The following is a 21,635-nucleotide window of genomic DNA, read 5'->3' on the forward strand; positions in this document are numbered from 1 at the left end:
GTGTAAACAGTCCTCCTCATTATCTCCCAGTGGAGTCCAACCTAATCCATATTGTCTGTTCTTTGAGACCACACTTCTCATTTCCTCTCCCGATCGAAGTTGACACACACGGCTGATGAAGAACCAGGAGAAATGGCAGGGAGCACACAAAGACGTAAAGTCCCCAGGACTGCATGTGTTTCATATTGGAAGGACAACAATAGTATCTAAATTAGATTACCATCAGGTTGGTGCTAAGTCACAGATAATTTAATTATTGTTAGAGGTCTAAAGAGTGTCAAAAGGCTCCTCTTGAGATATTAAATGTACCAGGTTATCTCAGTCATCCTGCTGTCATAGACAAATGGACACACAGAGCAAAAGTTGATTCACGTGGAATCAGTCTTCCTCTAGATGATGGCAAGGACCACTAAATGGGAAAAATGAGTCCAAAAAAAAAGTCCATCCTATGTTCACTGTGGTTTTCCTGTTTTGCTTTGTTTTGTTTGTTTTCTTAGTTTGAATTGAAAATACTGTTATTAATATTCTGTGTTTTATTGGAAAAAACATCCTCACTTTAAATCAGTTTTCTTAATTGTTTATTCAGATTTCATTTAGAATCTACTATGTAATATCAGTATCAGTATTCACCTTATTTACCACTACCATCCCATCAGCAAATAATGATGGAAGAAGCTGATGTTTATTTGTTATGCCCAGTAAATCCTGCAGTCTTTTTATCTCTCATCCAGTAAGAGAAATTTGTATTATTACTGTTATTTGAGACACTGAAACAAAGACTTGAAAAATAGAAGTTTTTGATTCTTTTTGTTGTTTTGTTTTGTTTGTTTGGTTGGTTGTTGTTGGTTGGTTGGGGTTATAACAGCAAACAATACACCAGCAGCCAGAGATCATACGTCCTCCAATCCACGAACACATGCACTGGCTATTAACTAGCTGTAATTTTAAACATAAGTATTGCAGTTAGCCCAGAAGCTCAAGAATCACTAAAACCTTAAGAAATATCATTGGATTAGGGTCATGACTTTGGTGCATGAAGACGGAAGCTATATGAAGATTATCTAGATGCAGGAGTTGTAAAGGAAAATAAACTTTCAGTGAGGTGGTCAGTGAGGATGTGAATGAGAACATAAACCTCCAAGAGCAAGCCACACACTGCTGTTTATGCTATTAAGCTCTTAAGTGTTGCCTGCTAGTCTGCTGTACTATAAAATATAGTGTGCAATATTCAAGACCATTGTTCTCTACAATTGGTACATTGGTTGGAGTTTCCATAGCAACAAGCATTGACTTTAAATTGAAGTGAGCATAGGGAAAACTAGGTGTGTACGCATCCAAATACAAACACACACACACAACCTCAAAGTGTTAAATGCTCACACACGTATACTCATGAAGGCAACTTAAAACAATCAGCAAGCAGCAGAACTGGAAACAAGCTACATGGTAGCCTATTACACTGAGGTCAGACAAGATTCAGTAGGCAACAGAAGAAGTAAGGCAGACAAGGCTGGAGAGAACATCCCTGACAGAAAACAAGACGTTCCTCTTAAATGGTTCAGGATCAGTGGACTGAGACCTGTGCTTCTCAAGTCTGCTCACTGTATGTGTATGTCTGCAGGAGCTGACGTGACTGCTTTTAAAATGTAGCAGCCCTCTACGGCAGGTGTGAAATTGTTTGTGTGTGTATGGGTGTGTTTAGCCATGACTTGTCTACGTTTAAAGCAGCAGAGTATCTGTTTTCATGGTCTAAAGCAGGTGTGTCTGCAGTCCTAGCCGCTACTATGTTTCACACCTGGTTGACTGTCTGACTATGAACACTATGGGACTGCATTCTAAACACACTGACTGTTGCCTTTACTGTCAGCTCTAAGTATAACTTAAGGATCCACTCTATGCAATAACAAAAGTGAATGCTGACTATAATACAGTGAATATTAGTATAATTAATATAATGTTGGGTGCTTCCCAAAACTCTGAGAATGGTAACATTACAAAAAACAGACAAGCTACAAAACCCTGAAGCTACCGCATCAACAGGAATAGCTTTTACCAATCATTAGGGAGGGAGGCCACATTTTATTCAACACCTTAAAAATTGAGGCTAGAAAAATATTATGACTACAGAAGAATAAACAATGGGATAAATGATGGGAATGCAAGTGGGAGCTTTGTTAGTCTTTTTAAGGTAAACAACAGTAGCTGCACATTGTTATTTACACTGACCATTTTGGCATATAGTTCTAATGCTACTTACCATCCCTATCAGGCAAACATTATCATTTCAAAAGGACTGCTTTCATCTTTCCACATAACAGGTTATAGTTCCCCTTTTATGCCCATCTACTGTCTGAAACTCCCTTCCCCTCCACATTTGCTATTTAACCCTTTAAAGTCTGAAATATGATCCAACTGCCAGAAAATTCGAATTTTCTGAAAATAGAGTTTATTAAATCATCTGAAAAATTGTTTTTTTTAATCATTACATTTTAATTTCCATATATGACTTTTAATTTCTATTGTATGTGCTAAGTATGCCTTTTTTTAAATGCTTGAAAATGTATTGTGCAATTTTTGTGCAGTTTAAGGGATTAATATTAACCTTCAGCTTCATATTTTCTGATCTGTAGCAAATCTCTTTCGTCAGTTATTCTTCAGCAGTGCATTACGCCATTACTTTACCTTGGCTGGCTCTCCTGGGCCAGGTTTTCTCCCCTTTGGTAAGCATGGTCTGCTATCTGAGTGGTAGACCTCTTGACAATCTGTTTCAGCTCAGGTTCCAGCCGTTCCATTATGGCTTTAATGGTCTCTGGAAGCTTCTTCAACTTGGCCAGAGCCTAAAGAAAATGAACAATATGCCAATATTTTTACTTCAACCAAATGACAGAACAAAACATTAAGTTTACAATTAATAGCATGCGTCATGTGTGTGCACATGAATGTACCCTGATAAGGATGCCCATGAACTCAGCACTGTTCTCCTCTGGGTCCCCCTCAGTAAGGTCTGACTGGTTTAAGTCCCGAATATCTTGCTGCAGTTCATGCACTATAAGAGGTATACCCATACAGACACACTTGTTACCATATGGTGTACATTATTATATTTGTACAAGCACAAAAGATCCAATTATTTCAGTGATAGATAAATGTACAAAAATAATCAAGAACAACAAATAAATTCAGTTTTACACCACTTCGTTATCTTTTAAGAACACACAACTGCACCTAACCCCACCCTAATCCCCCTTTCATCTGACTTAGTAGACAAATTGAGAAAGGCGGTATCGAGTGATGCTCTAATTTCCATTAGATGGGGCCTCCCAATTCCCCATCAAAGCTCGTTAAGAGAGTTAATGTTTATGGCAAGTTAATGGACTTTGGGTGTATTTCCTCTTTTCAGCCATTGCAACTGTAGTTTGTGTAATAATTATGACAATTATCATCTACAAATGAGGTGCTCTAATGCTATTAGACAAATTGGCAAGCTAGGGCATTGATGGAAGCCCGTTGCTGTGTCGTGACCACAGTTGTTAACATGACGGTATATAGGCACTTACTGCCTGCTGGCAGCTAATTGCCAGTGTTCTCTTTGCATAATATTGAGAAAACTGTGGTTTAGCTATTACTTAGAGGCCTACAGCGTGGGAGACTTGAGCAGATATTTAAAATGTATTAGTGGTAATTTGTACATTTGCGTATTTATGTTTTTTGAGGTCATGACATACACATGCATGCTGATGAGCTGGGCAGAGTAAATAACAGTAGGTGGAGTAAATGACATGATTTAAATGGTAGATGGCTACCTAGGAAATGCTAAACACGCAAAAGAAGAGGAAGAGACAAAGACTGAGAATGACTGAAAGAACCACTTTATAAAACAACTGCTGAATGGCACAGAAATGTTGACTGTACCATACCTTTCAGGGAAACCTTGCCCACAGATGGTAATTATATGCTAATGTTGTTGTTAATCTGTCAGTTGATGCAGCAACGAGATAAAAATGCCTTTGGTATGTACAGTATGGTGCATTGTTGCCTGGTATCCACAGAGCTAAAAACAACACGATGAGTTGCTAACTCAGAATGCCAAGAGTGGGTGTTGGAGAGAAAAAAAAGTGCCAGGCTTAATATAAAAACTCAGAAACACCAAGGGAACACCAAGTTATTGCTGGATTAACTTTTTTCATTATCTTCTTGTTTGCGTTCCTCTGTGCTCTGCCTGGAAGGAATGTGGCTCTGACTGTACGCCCCTACAACCAAGAGAGGATTCATACATTTCTGAATACAGTCTACATTATCAGTCTCTGTTACGGCGCTGGTTAGCAGTTTGAGGGTAATAAATGCTGCTCCCTGCTGTGAAGGCACACATACTGGGTGACTAATGGTACAGGTAGGGGGGCAAGATGATTATAATGTTAGCGAGAGAGATATATGTTGTGATCATAGCTGAAGAAATGTGGGTGTGAGCCGTGTATCTCTGCAACAAGACATTTGTGACATGTTTAGTCTTTTGTATCAAAGTATGGATCAGTGGTTTCTGTGTGCATTCAGTGTGTACGTATCCATAATGACATGCAAATGGATGTAATTCAGTGCAACACTAATGACTTCATTATCACTAAGAATATCAGCATAGTGAAAATAGCATAGCAGGATAAAATTCACACGCAATGTTTTTGGATGAAACCAATAAAACTGCCAGTTGATGTCTTCCTTTCTCTGGTTTTTCTAATGTGTTCAGTTTTAATCGAGGGAAAGCATATGATTTATGGTTTTTCATGAAACCGTGTTCTACCTACGACTTTGTTTTCAATATATCTTTTCAGCCAACACCCTTTATTTTTTTTCCGTTACTGCCTCTTCTTCCCTTCCTTATTATGATCTTAAGATCATACCACTGCTGGATCCAGGTGTGCTAAACTGAGATGAATCCAAAAGCTTGCGTGGGGTAGACAGGCTGCCGACATCTAACACAGGTATTGGAGATGCATCTTTGGCCATGGAGCTGTGAAGAGGAAATAAAACACCAAAAACCAAATCCAGGCATTAAATGGGTCTCGCATAAATATGTGACAAAGATACAAAAAGTTTAGTACGTGCAAAGAGAAATACAAATGCTAAACCTCCTCTTCCCTAATGAAAACAATCTACTACTAAAACCAAAAGCCTTGCATCTCTGGGTGGGATTGGTGCTGCTTCCCAATGAGTCATTTATCAAGCCTTAAACCGGAGGTGGAAGCAATCCAGGTCCTTTAAGTCGAACAGTATAAACACAGTCTGCCTGCTAAGTGGGTGGGGTGTATGGAGGCTGGCTTGTTGTTAGAGGCGACCTAATACAGGAAGGCCAGGACCTGTCACTTGCTGACCCTCAGTAATAAATCACTGTACCACACCAACCCACTGCCACCATAATTATTGCACCTCACACACACACAGAATCCCTACCATTGAACGCCACAGCATCAACCGTGTTTTCAAAGCCATTGTTTTGCATTATACCTAATAAGCTGTCACAAAAGGAAGAACTTAAATTATTCTCCTTGCTGCTGCAAAACCTACCATCTCATTCATGTGATCAGTGGTGTTCAAAGAGAAACTGTATATGTTGTGATACTTTCAGTAATTGGCAATGGACATTGTTTCCCAGGTTTAAAACTTGGTTTGTTCCCTGGAAACCAAACATATATATATATATATGTTTGGTTTACGAGTAAATTACTGCTGTTTGGCTCCAACAATAAACATTTGCAATGCTTCTCATTCTTTTGGATCTTCCCAGCACACTGTACAAACAATGAAGCAGAGCAACAAGTTATATGAGGGAGGTCTAATTGTTTTTTTGTCTGTAATGGTCTTGGTTTCCATGCAGTAAATAATTGGCAAGTTGTTCTTGGTTGTAGCAGCAATGGGATAACTTATAATGAAGGCACATCAGTATGATTTCAACTTTGAAAAGTTTAGAAAAACACACTGTAAAGGCTACATTTCTGTTGACTACTTAACAGGCGAGTAATAAAGGCTTTTGGTGCCTTGGACATTTTCCAGCGTTTCATTCTAACACTGTAATGATATGTGTAACATTCTTCTGCATGGGCAGCTATATTGGAGCAAGTATATGAACACCAATGTTTATCATGTAAATGAAATGAAAACTGACATTTTTGACCACAAGTCAAGCAACTGTACTAAACGTAAGGCCTTGCACTCATGAATTAACAATAATAAAACAGTCCAATTTCTGTTCAAACAGAACATGGCCCTTACCCTGGAAGCCTAGCAGCATTTTTGTCCCTGTTTTTGTGCCCCAGGCGACTTGTGGACTTGATGTACAGATGGCGGTGCAGCTCATCAATGAGCACCAAGTGTATGTTGAGCTTCTTGGTGTGGAGCTCCAGGCGCAGGTCTCCAAGGCCCTCTACTTGCAACAAGGGGCCTTCTAAGGACTCCACAGCTGTCACCTACATATAACAGATTACAGCCAAGAACCAGTCAGACAACCTCTACCAAAAGATAGCTGTGTCTGGTATCAATGTTTTGTACTTGAAAGAAGGTGGCAGAAAAGACAAGTCAAAAGTGGGGGCAGGAAAGAAATGACAGAAGCATCTAAGCTATATTAAGTATCCCCTCATGTTTCTACAAAACTACACACTCAAATTATAGGCAAATTGCCAACAGAAATTTTTACTGGGAAATTGAATGAATGTGGCCATCGCTCCTTGGTAAGAAGCATCTGCCCAGATTTGCTGAGAGGGCAACATCATTGTAATAGCAGTCCAATTGTCCTGTCAGGTTAGGAAGTCTTTAAAATAAATGACACTTAATCTTAGAGAAACTTCCTCGGAAGGAGGAAGCAATAGTGAAGCTGGTGAATAAGTGTAATCATTTCTTTTCATTTATATATTTAATTGAGGATGATTTTTTTTTGTATCCTCCAAAATATAAATAAATTAGTAAATAAAGTATCACCATGTGCTCCTGATTCATGACCTATATTTAGCAAATGTCATGTTTTTTCCAACCTGCTCTCATAGTTCATGAACAACAGTTATGTTTTCATGATTAAATATGCTGGTCTACATGTGTGTTAACCTATTTTATGTGCATATCTGAGTGCATTTCAGGGGCAGCAAACCAACAACCAAATTCACTGCCGATAACATTTGATTGGCCAGGGCAGGATAGAAGGGAATGGAATGGGGAGAGCTGAGCAGACTACAGGGCAGGGAGCATGGGTCAAGTATGTGTTGATGCAAATGAGAGCCACATTAGTGAGAAGATGAGATAATGCACTGCGTGATCAGCCTGCTTTGGCTTAATATAATGTCTGATTATCTGTGTATGTAATTGTATGACTGTAAATCATTTAACGTTTATGTGTTTGTGTGAGAGTCAGGGGTGGGGATAGGGGTAGCGGTGGTGGGGATCTCATTATCATTGGGCTGGGATGACAGAGGAAGCCTGGTTAACATCATTACATTAGGGGGCTAGGCCTGTCACCATAATGAAGAATATGAAGCCTCTTGTGAATTTGCTAAGAAGCCAAAGGAAAGGAGAGGAGAGGAGAGGAGAGGAGAGGAGAGGAGAGGAGAGGAGAGGAGAGGAGAGGAGAGGAGAGGAGAGGAGAGGAGAGGAGAGGAGAGGATTTCTACAACCAAAGTCAGTCTGGTTTTTAACCAACCCCATGGGATCTAAGGCTGCCATTCAATAGTACACACAGAGCATAGTCTGAATTCTAATTGTCAACCCTTAGAGATAAGCCTCAAACAAAACCCAGGCACACACAATGTTGAAGAGAATAAGCTATGGTAGAATAGTGAGAGAGACAGAGAAATTATCCCCTAAAAATCATCTCCCCTCCACCATCACACAGGATCTTCCAAGTACCACAACAAGACAAGACGTGAGGAGGCATCTGGAGAAGTAACAACAAAACTCAGATGTATACAGATGTATATATCCTGTGAAGGCACTTTGACAACCACAAACTGTAATATTTGTGGGGAGGGAGTCTCATTTAAATACCATAATTCTGCTTTTTTTATGCACAAGTAATTACTTTAACAAAAACAAATATAATCCCACTAATGTAGGCTACAAAAGGGGTGATATCAAGATGAGGAGAAGATGGTAGAAATCTAAAGGACCGTGACTTCATATCCACTTATCTCATAAACAGCAAATATATAGCCTCAAAAAGGCTGATATTCAAGGTAACACCCTACATTTCAATGCATTTGAGTCAATTGACAATTCCCCTATTTATTTTTTTTAATATATCGTGCATAATTCATCAAAATATTTTTTATATCAAATACATTAGATAGGCTCCAATACTTTGCTTGCATCTCCTCTTCACATCCTGGGAGGGGCTCAGACATGTGGAAGAGACTTAAGCGAAAGATGGAGTCACATTAGTATAATTATGAGCACCCTTTTAAAGAGGGTAAAAATAAGGTAAGATTAAGTTAATTCCTACAGACTCTACTCCTGGTGCAGTACAAGGTGTGATCAATACACAACAATTAGTGTACACTGATTTAAACCTTTTTATTCCCCCTTTGAGACCATCTTCTCTGGCTGTCCACACCTAAATTTCAAAAAGTTTACTCGGGAAGAGGGATGTGTTTCTGGCTACCACCCAGGAGTTTTCAGAAATTTTTATCTCAAGAGTACGTACGGTAGTTTCTAAGTACAAAAGCGATCAGATCAGAGATCAGATCTATGACCAGGGTCATGCTTGCTCATGTTTTCAACACTCAAGTGGTTGTGGACCTCAGGCATCTGAGGTAGAACATCTGGGGTTAAAGACATGACTTGCAGTGCATGCTACAGTTTGTGAGTATGGCTAAAAGAATTGCACACAATCTTCACTTAACAGCTTCCTTAGTTGACAGAATTGCTTTCCTTTGAGTTTCTCTTCTTCTAAAAAATAAAAATTAAGTTGAAGGAACACCATTTTAAAACACTGGACGGGATCCATTGAGCATCAGCAGAGCCATGTTTGCGAGCCTTCCGCTGAGAAGTTGTGCAAATCTATATAACTCCACACCAAAAATCCACAAAGTTGAACTTGATGCCCAAATCTATCTCAGGTTTGAGTTTTCAATCACTACTCCATGAACTTTTTGACCAATATTTTTTAACAGTTGAGCACTGATAAACATTATATTCACAGACAAGAGTTAGATGATTGTCAGATGGTTAGAAATAACAGGATAGTTCTTATGTAAGACTTGCTCATTGTCTATTGATCTTAAATATAAGCTGTCTGCCGGCCTATCACCTTGTGCTGAGATTGCTGTTTGACATCTAGGTGTCCAGTATCTAAAAACATAATTTCATTTTAGCTTACACGGTGCATTTATTTCATCATGTCAATAATAAATCATGTAAAATTAATTTAAAGTTTGGTGGAATCATTCAAATAGGTTATTTCAAGGTAATTCATTTTATAAACATTAGTAATGTCCTTGGTCAGAGTCTCGTTTACTTAAAGTGGGCTGCTCATACATAATTCATCCCTGAACTGCATAAATATGTCAACCGAGCCAAAGGTAAGAGTACATCCAACACCATTTTGATATGTAAAAGTAAATAAAATGCCATCATCCTGATCAAGTAGAGCACATTTGACAAGAGAAGAGACAGAGGCAAAGCATCCAACTGACTGTGAACTTTCCACAACCTTTTTGAAACATGCTGTACTGACTGAGCACAGGCTGAATGAAGTTCCACTTCTTTCCACCCCCACAAAGAGGATTTTTCATGGTCCTATGGGTGCACCATCATTCTTCTTTTTTCCTCCTCCTCAGATAACCCCATTCTAGCAAACTAATTATTACCAAAGTCTGGAGGCAGGCGTGCGGGGGTGACAGAGGAAGGCAGAGAGAAAAAGGAAAGAAAGGTAAGAAACAGAGAGATCACAGAGCTTGGTCGTTTAGTCCTCAATGCCATCTTTCAGCTCCCCTGCTGCGCATACTGCAAAACATACATCAAAAGACATGCGTACACGCAAACATACACACCTGCAGCGCCCTAACTGATGTGGGTTGCACCCACTGGACTGTTCAAGGCTAGAAAGAGGTTCTTTTAAGAGATGAGAGGTGCCAGGAAATCAATCTTCAGCAGCAGCACTTCATAAATACTGGTGTTTATGTGTGCATACTGTGCACACCATGGGTCCCTGCTTGATATGTCGATAGAAACAAGACAAAAATCTCTTCCCTTTTCCATTTCTCCGTTTTTCCATCCATAAAAAAAAACAAGCAAGATCAAACATGTTTTAAAAAAAGGACATATTTCCCACCAATCTTTCTGGGTTTTCCATTTTTAAACACTGTATATCTCACACATATTAAGGCACAAGATTACACTTCTACGAATCCCATCTTCAGCCATCACTCTACTCACCAGCATGTCTGTGGCATGAAGGTAGTGCTTGCTTGCCATGTAAGTTTCCAGGCGTTGAGGGACCTGCTTGATGCTTTCGATCTCATCCAGCAACTGAAGAACATGCTTGTGCTCGATGCCTTCTATCCACAGCTTCCTCAACTCGTCTCTTTTACAGTGAAGCAGCATCTTACAAGACAGGAGGTTCTCCTTGACCTGTAGGACAGATTGAGATGTCCAGTGACACAAGCCATATTCTAAAACTCCATATAAGTAGGCATTTGATGGCAGTGGGGATGGAAAAACAAAACTTTCTTTTAACAAGAAGAAATCTCTGGCATAAACAGGTTAAGGGAGGGTTGCTTACTGCTTCAACAAGCTGGCGTAAGGGGAAAGAAAGCACAGAGAGACAATGCATTTGTCTGCCATTTACAGTGTTTAAATTAAATACTGCCTTAGACGCTCATCAACAGACATACATTTTTATTAGGTGTAGGCGTCTTTGAAGAAGAAAAATGAGCGAGACACTTCCTTAACACAGTCATTATTTCTCTGTAGTTATTTTTTAATTTGTTACATAAGTGAGCTGAATGTATTTACAATTAAGTTAAACACCTTTTACACCAACACAATTGTTTTCAACTGTGGCTAATCAACTCAGTGGATTTTAGGTTGAAATTAGGCAGTTAGGCAGCTAACCTGGGACCATACAGCAATTAGAATACAAGGAAAATTTCATTAAATACACTTTTAATGGCAAAGCACAGGTATAATAAAGTGCAATAATAAACAAAAATAATTACAATTGAACTCAATTTATTTATTATACAGTCCACTTGGTGTGCATGTCAATTTTTACAAATCTACAGGTTATTTTTCTCTGCATTATACTCTCGGTGAATCTCCACTAGCTGATCACACTGGCAGCTACTGCCCACAGGAGGTTCGGGGAAACTGAGTTTCTGTGCTGTCGGTACAGTGATTTCCCCAATCACAATACCTACACTAATTCCCTAGAGTGATTCCCCACAATGACTGCTACAGCAATGATAGTGGGGAAAGACATGGACCAGCAATAATACGGACCAGCTCATTAAGCTGTTACAGAGGGTTGCCATACTCATACTTCTAGGACCACACCTTGACTACACTGAAACCTCAGGACTTTTCAAGTGGACAAGGGAATTAATCTAAGCATTACAAAGAAATGTAGCAGAAATGCACTAGTTGTGATTGAAAAGTGGGGCTATCCTGGACATTTTACTGTAACATTTCTGTCGCCTGAATATTGAACTGCTAGCTGTTGAAATGCATCTGTATCATTTGGGAAATTTGTCATCACACTGTACCATCACAGCTAGAGTTTTGAATGGCCAACAATATACGGTTTGACTTATATGGGAACGTGTTGCTTTGGCATGCTCTTGAAAGTGCTTGACATCAATTTTTGATGTTTTAATACAGATGGCGATTTTTTTTCCCAAACTTAAGCAGAAAAATCATACCACTGAGAAAAAGACAAGTAATGCTCATATTCACATCTTTGGGCATTTTAGAATCATAAATTAACTGAATATGTGTGTCTTTGGACTGTAGGAGCAAACTACAGCACCTGGAGAGAACTTAAGCAGGTACAAGTAGACCATGAAAGTTCAGTAGTTTAAAGACAGGACTATATCCACACATTTTGGTTGCATTAGATTACGCCTGAGAAAAAGCAGCACTGAGGCATTTAACATCATTCTGCTGATTGTAAGAATACTGACTTGAGCTAGATGCTGTTAAGTGGGCAATATTAGTCTTAGAAACTTCAAAAAAGGTTTTAAAAAAAAAGATAATACTGACATAAGAAGTAGTTTTGATGAATAAAGAGATAAAGGAAAATGTATGAAAACAATATTTTTTTGTTAATAACAAAACTTGGTGCCACCATTCTGAAGTCTATCTAAAAAAAAACACGAGTCTATGTGTGTGTACATCCCTCTCCAATTTACCTGTTTGATCTTGTTGCGGGAGCTGGTGATACGCTCTGTGATGCTCTGGTAGGTCCTGATGGCAGTGGTGAGTTCGGCATAATGCTGAACAATCAGCTCGTCTAAATCCCGATCACACGTCTCGAAAGCCTCCTCCAGACGACTCTTCTCCGTCTCCCTGTCCTGCACATCATCGCTACTGGATAGAGTCCTGCATCAAACAAAAAGGCAAGGAAGAAATATTTTAACCCACAAAGGGAATCTGGGGGAAGCATTGTTGTTTAAGAGAAGACAAAAGCATCCCTGAATTCAAAAATGGAAATTGTATTTGAAATCCACCTTACAGTTGAAAAAAGAAAAATTAATGATATATCAGTAAGAGTATGGATTTTGTTATATGCAATTACGTTTGTGCTTTTCATACATTTTTTTAGGCAAGACTAAAACTATATATAAAGTAAAGAACACAGTTTCCTGTATTACAAAACGGTGGCGCTATTGGATAAAAATGAATAAATAAAATAGTGTGTTGCATGTGTAACAATGGTGGTTGCAACGACGATTGCGATGTGTGCCTCGTTTATCATGTTTATGTTTTTTCCTTCGTTATGACCTGCAGAGAAAGTGTTGTGAAGTCAATTCACAACAATTAGCAACTTATGGTAAGAGACATATAGAAAATCCAGCCTACCAATAAACAGCACCTTGCTTTGCCACGATTTTTTCTCAATTTCTCGTCAATATTTATTAAGAAAACAGTCGCTTTCCAAATAATGGTGAATAAACTTTAGTCGTAAGTAATCTTGGCTTGAGCAAAAAAACAAAATAACTGCTATTAAGATTTGCCCATATACTAACTCAAATAAAATAGGTGAGGTTTAACTCTCTCCATTTATTTAGCAAAACAGGAAGGATGTAGCTAGCTAAAATGTAGCCTTAGCATTAAAGGTAGCTGTCAAGCCATATCTGAGAACAAATGCAAGCACAGTTCAAGTGTCTCTGACGTCTTACCCGCACATATAAAAAAACTTAACATGTCTTACCTAATGACAGAGATGAGAAGACCAGAAGGGTCTTTGTTTTTGCTAACTGCACTCCTGTATCTCCCTGTATCAGCTGCCATTTTTCCAGCTGCGGCACTCAAACAGGAAGACAGAACCGCGAGGCTACACCGAGCGATTCTGGGAGTTGTAGTTTGAACCTAAAAAGTGTTTCTCAGTTCCTCTGTCTTCTCTTATCGCACGCCTTATCGCCGAAACCTTTTTTATTCGGAACTATATTAATACCTGTTATAACAATAAGCCCTGATTATTTTTGAGTAAAGATGTGAGTTTACTTCAATACTCCAACTGAAGACCAGCTATTCAATAATCACCTTTGTAATAATCCTTTCTCAAATCTAATCTTCATCAAATCTCGAGACACTGTTTATGTTACTGTGTGGTGTGGTGATGATGAGGAATATATGATAGTAGGCTTAATTTTTTTTCTCCTCATTTTTTAGCACACAAAAAGAAAACAATCTCACTGCAACATTTTCAGCTCAGTTCTCCTGAGACCTATAAAGAAAGGTTGGGAAAGGAAATAATGTGCGAGAGAGCGAGTGTCAGTGAGTTAATAGCTAACCCCTTTTAGAACATACAGTAGTGGATTTTGCAGGGCTCTCCTGCCCTGTATCTTTGACAATCTCTGCTGTACCAAAGAGACCGGGAAAGTGTATTGATCCTGAAGCAAAAGGAGGTCGATCCCCAGAAGCTTGGACCCTGATTGATGTGCTGGTGGACTGAAAAGATAACATTGTGTGTGATCTTTGTGTTTCTTCACAAAAGAAAAATGCAATTGCTGTGTCATGCAGGAAGCATTGTTTTTCTTTTGAAGGTGACTAGCTTCCCAGGTCCAAGTTAAAAATTCTGAAATTTCCAATCTTCTTCCCCTACCCCATCAGCCCTATCAAGTAATCTACTGGGTTTTATTTAGCCAGTATTGCAGAAGCAAGGCTGTTTTCTTTCAATAAAAGCTAAGTAGTTGCTCTGGTTTCCTGACCAAATAAAAGTGCAACAAGGTCATTCTAAATGCTGCATTAATGCAATAATGTGTAATAAATATGACTTGGATAGCACTTAAAAAAAAATGATACCACAGCATTTCCAAAACAAATTTTGGATTTTTAACACACAATGCATGTATGTGGTTCTTAAAGCAACACCAAATGATGCAAGCTAGTAGAGCAGGGCGATATGGCCAAAAATATTTATCACGATATATATTTGAAAATTTGCGATAACGATATAACCGACGATATAATTGATGCGAGACAAAATACAACTCCACAACATTACTAGCGCAAAAAGACAACCTTCCATTTATTTTCACTTAAATAAGAAGCTGGTTTTTATGTACATTAAAGCTTCATAAAAATGTAACAGTGCAAATGCAAATTCCTTGCTGAAAGTTTAACCAGAAGGCATTTCCAGTAGAAATGGGCTGACATATCCTGAGCATAACCATATATAATATCCACTGAAGTTAAAAAGAGGTGCTTTGCAACATTAAACTGCAGTGTGCAGTACGCATTTTTCGGACCATAAGGTGCACGGGATTAAAACGCACATTAAGCGAAACAAAGCAGTCAGATAAATCAAATTTTATTAAACTCGTTCTTCTTGCTTCCTCCACTTCTGTACCATTGATTCATTAATGTTGAATTCTCTGGCAGCTGCTCTATTCCCACGTTGTTGCAGTATATTAATGACTAACCTCGTATTGTGGATGGATTATCTCAGTTGTTCTCCTGACTGAAGTTTGGTCCGTTTACAGCATCCTGCCATGCGATTGCATTTGTCTCTAACTATCAGGAACTTTAACGTTAACTTTTATAAGTGGAAAAGTGTTAGTGTTCGTCCTCCAGTTTCACTGTTTATGTTATGCTAACATAGCTGTGTCGCTAGCGATTACGTAGCACATCATTATATAGCAGCTAGCCCAACTTCAGTAACCCTACAAACGTCACTGCTGTTTAGTTTCCTGTCTTCATTTATGTTGGAAGTGATAGCAGAGCTGTATGTTTGAATTTTTTCAGAAATCTCTCAGTCAGAACATGCTATATACATTATTGCTAAGGATTGTCTTATTGCATTGGAGTCACACTGGGTTAAATATGTACACTTGGGTTTTAAGGGGTATTTATTATTTTCTTCTTTTTTGGGTTGTATGGAAGCCCCAAACGCAATTTCATTGTTCTTGACAATGACAATAAATAAATACTACTACTACTACTATCATGCTTAGGTAACTAGCGAAACTAGCGAGCTAACTTCCGCTAGCTTCCTGCTAACTTCTAACTCTGTTAAATGTAATAAATTTTGTTTTAATGGATGCCTGGAAGTTAAACTTCATAGTTACACCTGGTAGGGCAGCAATGCTGATCGTTTTATTAAAGATGAAAGAATTTAGACAGTTTTTAACGCTCAGTGATGCTGCAGTGTTCGTTTGAACTGAAGCATACGGAGTTTAGGACCCAGATGACGGCCGCTTGCATGTTCTGCAAAAAAATGTGCTTTGTCGTGTATCTGACGGACAAACACCAAACCAGTTCCACATCACTGAAGTTGCACCATTTTTACAAACCAATTCTGGTTCATCTGTTTCACTCAACAATCGGCCATGTGCGTATGAAAACAAAGGCACTGCGCATGCGCGTTTTACTCATATTCTTTCCATACTTCCTTTTCCTATCGTTGCCTAACATTATACCGGTATTACCGTGAACGGTATAATATGGCCCAGCCCTACAAGCTAGACAAGCTATTTAGCAGAAACATACTGTTTTTGTGAGTAAATAATAATGTCCTTGGCTCAGTATCTATTTAAATTGCATTTTCGGATTCTAATTACCAGATGAGTCACTGATAATGAATGATAATAGCTGTACTAATTATCCTGAGAAAAATTCAACGCAAAGATTAGAAGGCTGGTTGAACAGAGTAAGCTTATTTTCACATCTCAATTACACAACTTGGAATTTTCTAACAAAATGTCATCTCTGGGTGATTAAGAAGAAGATGTTTCTTTAGCTACCTGTTTCCATGGGAATGCGGAGGTGTAGGAGGGTGGGAGAGTAAAACACTGAATCTATATTTCACCTCATGATTAATTTCAAGATTTCTCACCTTCAAACAAAACACGAGCTTCGCATCATCGAATCATCTGGTCTTTTCTGAGCAGACCACTCACCTCTGCAGAAATTAAACAAAGAGAAATTGAATAAAGATGGAACCCCAACTCCACTCAAACATCATAAGGTCAAGGTAAAGTATTAATACTGTGGGGGGAAAGGCAGCAATAATATAAAGGTTAGAAGAATAAAGAAACACGAACTTTTCTATTTGTGTTCACCTTTATATGTTGCTGGGATTGCCCTTGTGTTTTGGAGCTCATCTTGTAAGGGGAAGATTTGCTCTTTGATGCAGCATGTTTTTCAGTCAATAACAGCAACATTGCCCATTATCTTGGTGCACCGCTGCGAATTTTAAAGCAACAAATGTTAACTAGCTCACATAATTGCATAAACCAATGCAATGGTGCAAAAAACAAGGTGGGTAATTATGGAGATTCTGTTTACATCTAGCTGGTATTAACATATGAAACAACTAAAAGGACGATAGACATTGCATTTTCATTCTGCTGCATATGGTGAATGACTGAGCTATCAACAATAAATTAACCAGATAAGCAAGGATCATTATTGCTCTGCATTAAAGTCAGTTGAAATGGTACTAGTCCTTGCTACAATAATGCTGTGGCAGAAAATAAAAATGTTGTATTCAGCTAAATTTGTTAAGCACTTCTTTCCACATAACCTGAGGCACTCCACAGCACGCTTTAAGGGTGCTGCTATACATTGTAAGTCTTTATTGCATTATGTGTTTGTAGTAGGCTTGTTGTAGAGGTGAGAAATGCCTCCATGGGCAAGGACAAGACTAAATACATTCTAATACTGAGTCAAATCAAAGATGATGGAAAAGGTAGGTGTTATTTTGCTATGTGATATATTTTAAACCCATAGGAGCTACCAAAGTAGGTACAACAAGTCAAATCCACTGGGTTGATTTATGCCAAATGCCTCACAGCTCCAGATATCAATCATATATATATATATATATATATATATATATATATATATATATATATATATATATATATATATATATATATATATATATAAATGGTAGGAAGATTTTTTTTGAATGAATTCTAGCAAAGGGTGTGATCTTTGTAATACTGTCTGTCATCATGGTAAACTGTTTTATATTAAGAAATAATGTATTTGATCAAGGTTTATTTTGTGTAAAAGGGCTGAATGAACCCTCTGTGTATATCAAATTTCACACTAACATCAGAGTATACACAGCCACGGTTGAATTCCCAGACAGATTTTCATTGATTTATGTTTGTACATCTGCGGCATATGCATTCCAGAAGACACAAAAACACCAAAATCGTCAGGAAACAGATTTATAAAGACTGTATTGTGTTATTGTGTGTATATAATATATCAGGTTTATAGGATTCCTATGAGCTGTCATTCCTCATAATAGCCTCTCTTCTGGAGGCATATCAGATTTCCAGCTATAATGTAATGTTCTCCAAGGCTGTATGAGTTGTTGAAATGGATATGGTAGGTATGTATTTGTCAAAAAGGAACTATACAACATGTGAATGAATAATAATTTAAAAAAATTAATTAACCCTAGCTGTTGATTTCGTTATGCAGTAAATGCTCATGTAGAACCCAAAATTTGACATTTCAGCGTTTCCAGCATTTTTAATTCGAGCTGATTAAAACACACACACACACACACACACACACACACACACACACACACACACACACACACACACACCTTTTGTTTGTTTCTAAAGTCTGAAATGACCCCCAGAATACATTTTTTTAATACCTAATTTGAAATGATTCAGTCTTTTTCTTTTTAATCTTTATTTGATAGGACAGTGGAGGGAAAACAGGAAAACTGTGAGAAAACCTATGGAAACACATCCTTCAGATGGATTTCAAAATTAGCCATAGCATATGCTCAACCTAGCGAGATGAACCGGTGCCCCCGTTGGACTCTTTTTTCAACTGTGGGATGACAGTCTTCAAGAGAAAATGTTGACTGCTTTTATTAATGGGAACTAATTAGCCTACTTTGAGGTTTTCCCTGTCTATTCAGGGATGTTCAGAAAACAAATAGTCGTAAGGAAAATGAAAAATTAACTACATTTATAAAAAATACTACGATTGTTTACAAGATGTCCAAAACAAATCAAGGAAAGACAAGATATTTATGAGATTATGTTAAAGAAACACATGTTAGGTTAATTTGTAATTCTAGGCCTTGAGTGAGAGGTAAATAAAGTACTTAAAGTGTATAGAATTAAAGGCTGTATGAATGTATGTTTAAATGGGGCTTGTAGAAGAGGTGGGCGGATCAATCCAACTATCGAAAGTATCAATACCAACCCTGGCACTTGTATTGGATCGATACCACTGCAATAGGATTATGCTTGTTTCTATCCTCTAAGTTCAATATGTAGTGTTACGTTTCGGTGTGTCAGTGTTTTGTTTTTGCGTGACTGTTATGTATTTCCTGCTTTACTTTGAAAGTCTGTGTTATCTTAGTGTGTTCAGTTTACATTTTCCCTGTCTCGTCAGTTCTAATTTGCCCCAGCTGTGTTTCCCTCCTGTGGTCCATTTCCTGATTGCTCCCTCTATGTATTTAAACCCTGTGTTTCAGTGTGTCATGGTCGCGATCTCCCCCGTGTTGTAAATAGTTTGGTGTTTTTGTTGTAAATAAATAGTCTGTTGTAAATAGTTGTGAATGGGTTTGTTAATATTTTCGTTTGAGACACCTTCGTTTTGGGATTTTGGTGGAGGGCCTTCGTGGTTTTATTTTCTTTATTTTTATTTTCCTGCGTTGCACCCCGGTTGCCTAGGCCGGGGTGTAACAGTAGCCAGTTGTACTGTGTTAAATACATGTGTTTTTTGGAAATGAAAAAAAACAACAACCACCCCTTAAAATATGCACAATGAAAAACATCTGTATACTAGAAAGTGCATTTTCTGAAGAAACTGCAGTGTGAATGCTTGAATCTGAATGTATGCACTGAAATGAATTAATTGCTGAATTTTGAGTTAAAAATATTGAATGAGATTAAAAAAAAACAAAAAAAAAAAAACGAATTTAACCTGAAAACAAAGGTGCTGAACTGCTAAAAGCTGAAGGTTACACAGAAGAAGGAGTTGGAAAAAAACTGAAAATGTTTTAAATGTAAATTAGAAAACCCTAAGAAATGAGAAAAGAACATTTAGAGTCAGAAAACATCTGAATGAATATTAAAAGTTCATATTCTTTGAATCACTGAATGACTCAAATGTGATCCCTCCACTTTGATCCACACAGTTTAAAAAGTTTAAATGCCTGAGCTTTGAAAGATACGGTGTTGGAAAGAGAACAATAATGGCGACAATTTGAGGGTAAAATGATGGCTGTAACACTGTGGACACAGCAGCAGTTGAAAGAGAAGTGCTTAGGATGAATCTTGGTACAGTGGCAGGCAGAGCTCGTTAAGCAGGCAGGTGTGAGCCTGGTTGCTATAGTGACCGCACCCAATGGCTCCATACACACGTACACAGACATGCGCCTCACTTTTGCTGCTTAAAATGAACAGAAAAGTCAGGCCGAAACAAATCGCTCCCAAATGAAAAGTAAAAGTCGTATTGACAAAATTCTTTCACCGTGAGCGACAGCAATGTCTAGTCTACCTAATTCTCAGTTTTCATGCCTGTGGAGCTTATTATATGGACGTGGTGACAGTGGAAAGACACCATGCTCTTCTGATTTTCAAACGAACCTTCTGAGCCATTTTAACATTAGAGTCTATGGAAGAGTTGGAGGGAGGAGGCTGTGCATTGGTGACATTTACGAAAGAACCATAACACCTAGGACAATAGTAAACACATTGGATGAAAGAGGACAGCGATGGCTACGTTTTGAGGGTAAAATCATACCTGTAGAGCAAACGCTGCGGACACAGCAGCAGTTTTAAAAAAGATTTTAAGATTAATTTTTTTGCTCCTCTCACTCTAGCAGTTGAGCTGCCTCACTCTAGCCCCAACATTCCGTCCCATACACACCCATTATAAACTCTGAAACAGGTGAAAAAACATCATGAAACTTAAACTGGAACTAAAGAAAAAGTATAATAGATATTGAAAAGATAAATACAAGGTGAATAGTTGAATGTCTTGTCTTCGTTTTAAAGTTTGAATGGTGGCTCTATGTCAACGTATGTGGAAGTAGTAAGAGTTTAAAAATGAGTAAATTGAATGAGAATTTGAAGGGTCTCCCCATTGAAATACATGGGAAATTTTTGTTGAAAAAAGTTAAATAAAATTAAAAATATAAATGTTAAAAATGAGAAAAATAGAAGCACACCATTCCAAAAGAAGAGGAATCTAATGGTGTTTGAATGGTTTTTCTAAGTTGAACGGTTTTGAAGGAGATAGTCGGCGAAAAACGTACGGAATAGGAAAAAATAATAATAAAGATTAGAAGAACAATACTGTGAATGCTTTTCAAGCATTCACACTAATTATGTGTTGACTGTCACATCTATCTTATTTATAGCCTACATCATATTTAAACAACAGAAACTGACCCAAAGGGCTTAGAGACAGGCACATTTACACTCAGGGCTCCAAAAAAACCCCATGTTTCAAAAAACATTACAAATTGAAAGGTATGTTTTGTTGTATTAACTAACGGTTGTGGAACGTAATCATGCCCAGTAAATCACAATAATTCAGTAGTTCAAAATTTGAGAATTAATGATGATTAATCTTATAGATAATGACACACTGCTCTGTGCTATAGAAGCTGCCTCTATAGGTTAAAAGTACTGTTATGGTTATTTGCATGTGCTGGCCTTGTCTTTACAAAATTTGCAGCACTAGCTTGTTGTCTAAATGTTTTGAGTGGTTAGTAAGATTAGAAAGGGTCCATATGACGCTAATTTTGTGCTGTCAACTACTGACACAGTATGTTGTCCCAGATATATATACACTACTACAGTTACAATACTACAGCGACACAACTGACAGGAAATTATGACAGGCAGTGTTGCGCGTCACTATCCCGCGCTACCACGTGAAATCAATAACCAATGAAAGTCGCTGTTGCATGGCCGGATGACGCTTCTGTCCAATCAACTCGC

At 38.0% G+C, this 21,635-nt stretch overlaps 1 protein-coding gene across 1 annotated transcript in view; it reads right to left on the bottom strand.

Annotated features, from left to right (window-relative positions):
- exoc4 (exocyst complex component 4) overlaps positions 1-13,532 on the bottom strand; it is a 140,697-nt gene extending 127,165 nt beyond the window's left edge. The window contains exons 1-7 of the mRNA XM_082510001.1: positions 13,406-13,532; positions 12,384-12,573; positions 10,411-10,605; positions 6,265-6,458; positions 4,896-5,005; positions 2,946-3,046; positions 2,683-2,837 (exon numbers count right to left, since the gene is read on the bottom strand). Of these exons, the coding sequence (XP_082366127.1) occupies positions 2,683-2,837; positions 2,946-3,046; positions 4,896-5,005; positions 6,265-6,458; positions 10,411-10,605; positions 12,384-12,573; positions 13,406-13,485 (1,025 nt within the window). The 5' untranslated portion in view covers positions 13,486-13,532. The remainder of the gene's footprint in view (positions 1-2,682; positions 2,838-2,945; positions 3,047-4,895; positions 5,006-6,264; positions 6,459-10,410; positions 10,606-12,383; positions 12,574-13,405) is intronic.
- Between the last annotated feature and the right edge of the window lie 8,103 nt (positions 13,533-21,635).

Source organism: Aulonocara stuartgranti (assembly GCF_965226115.1).
Source record: "Aulonocara stuartgranti genome assembly, chromosome: 17".
NCBI classification, from domain to species: Eukaryota; Metazoa; Chordata; class Actinopteri; order Cichliformes; family Cichlidae; genus Aulonocara; species Aulonocara stuartgranti.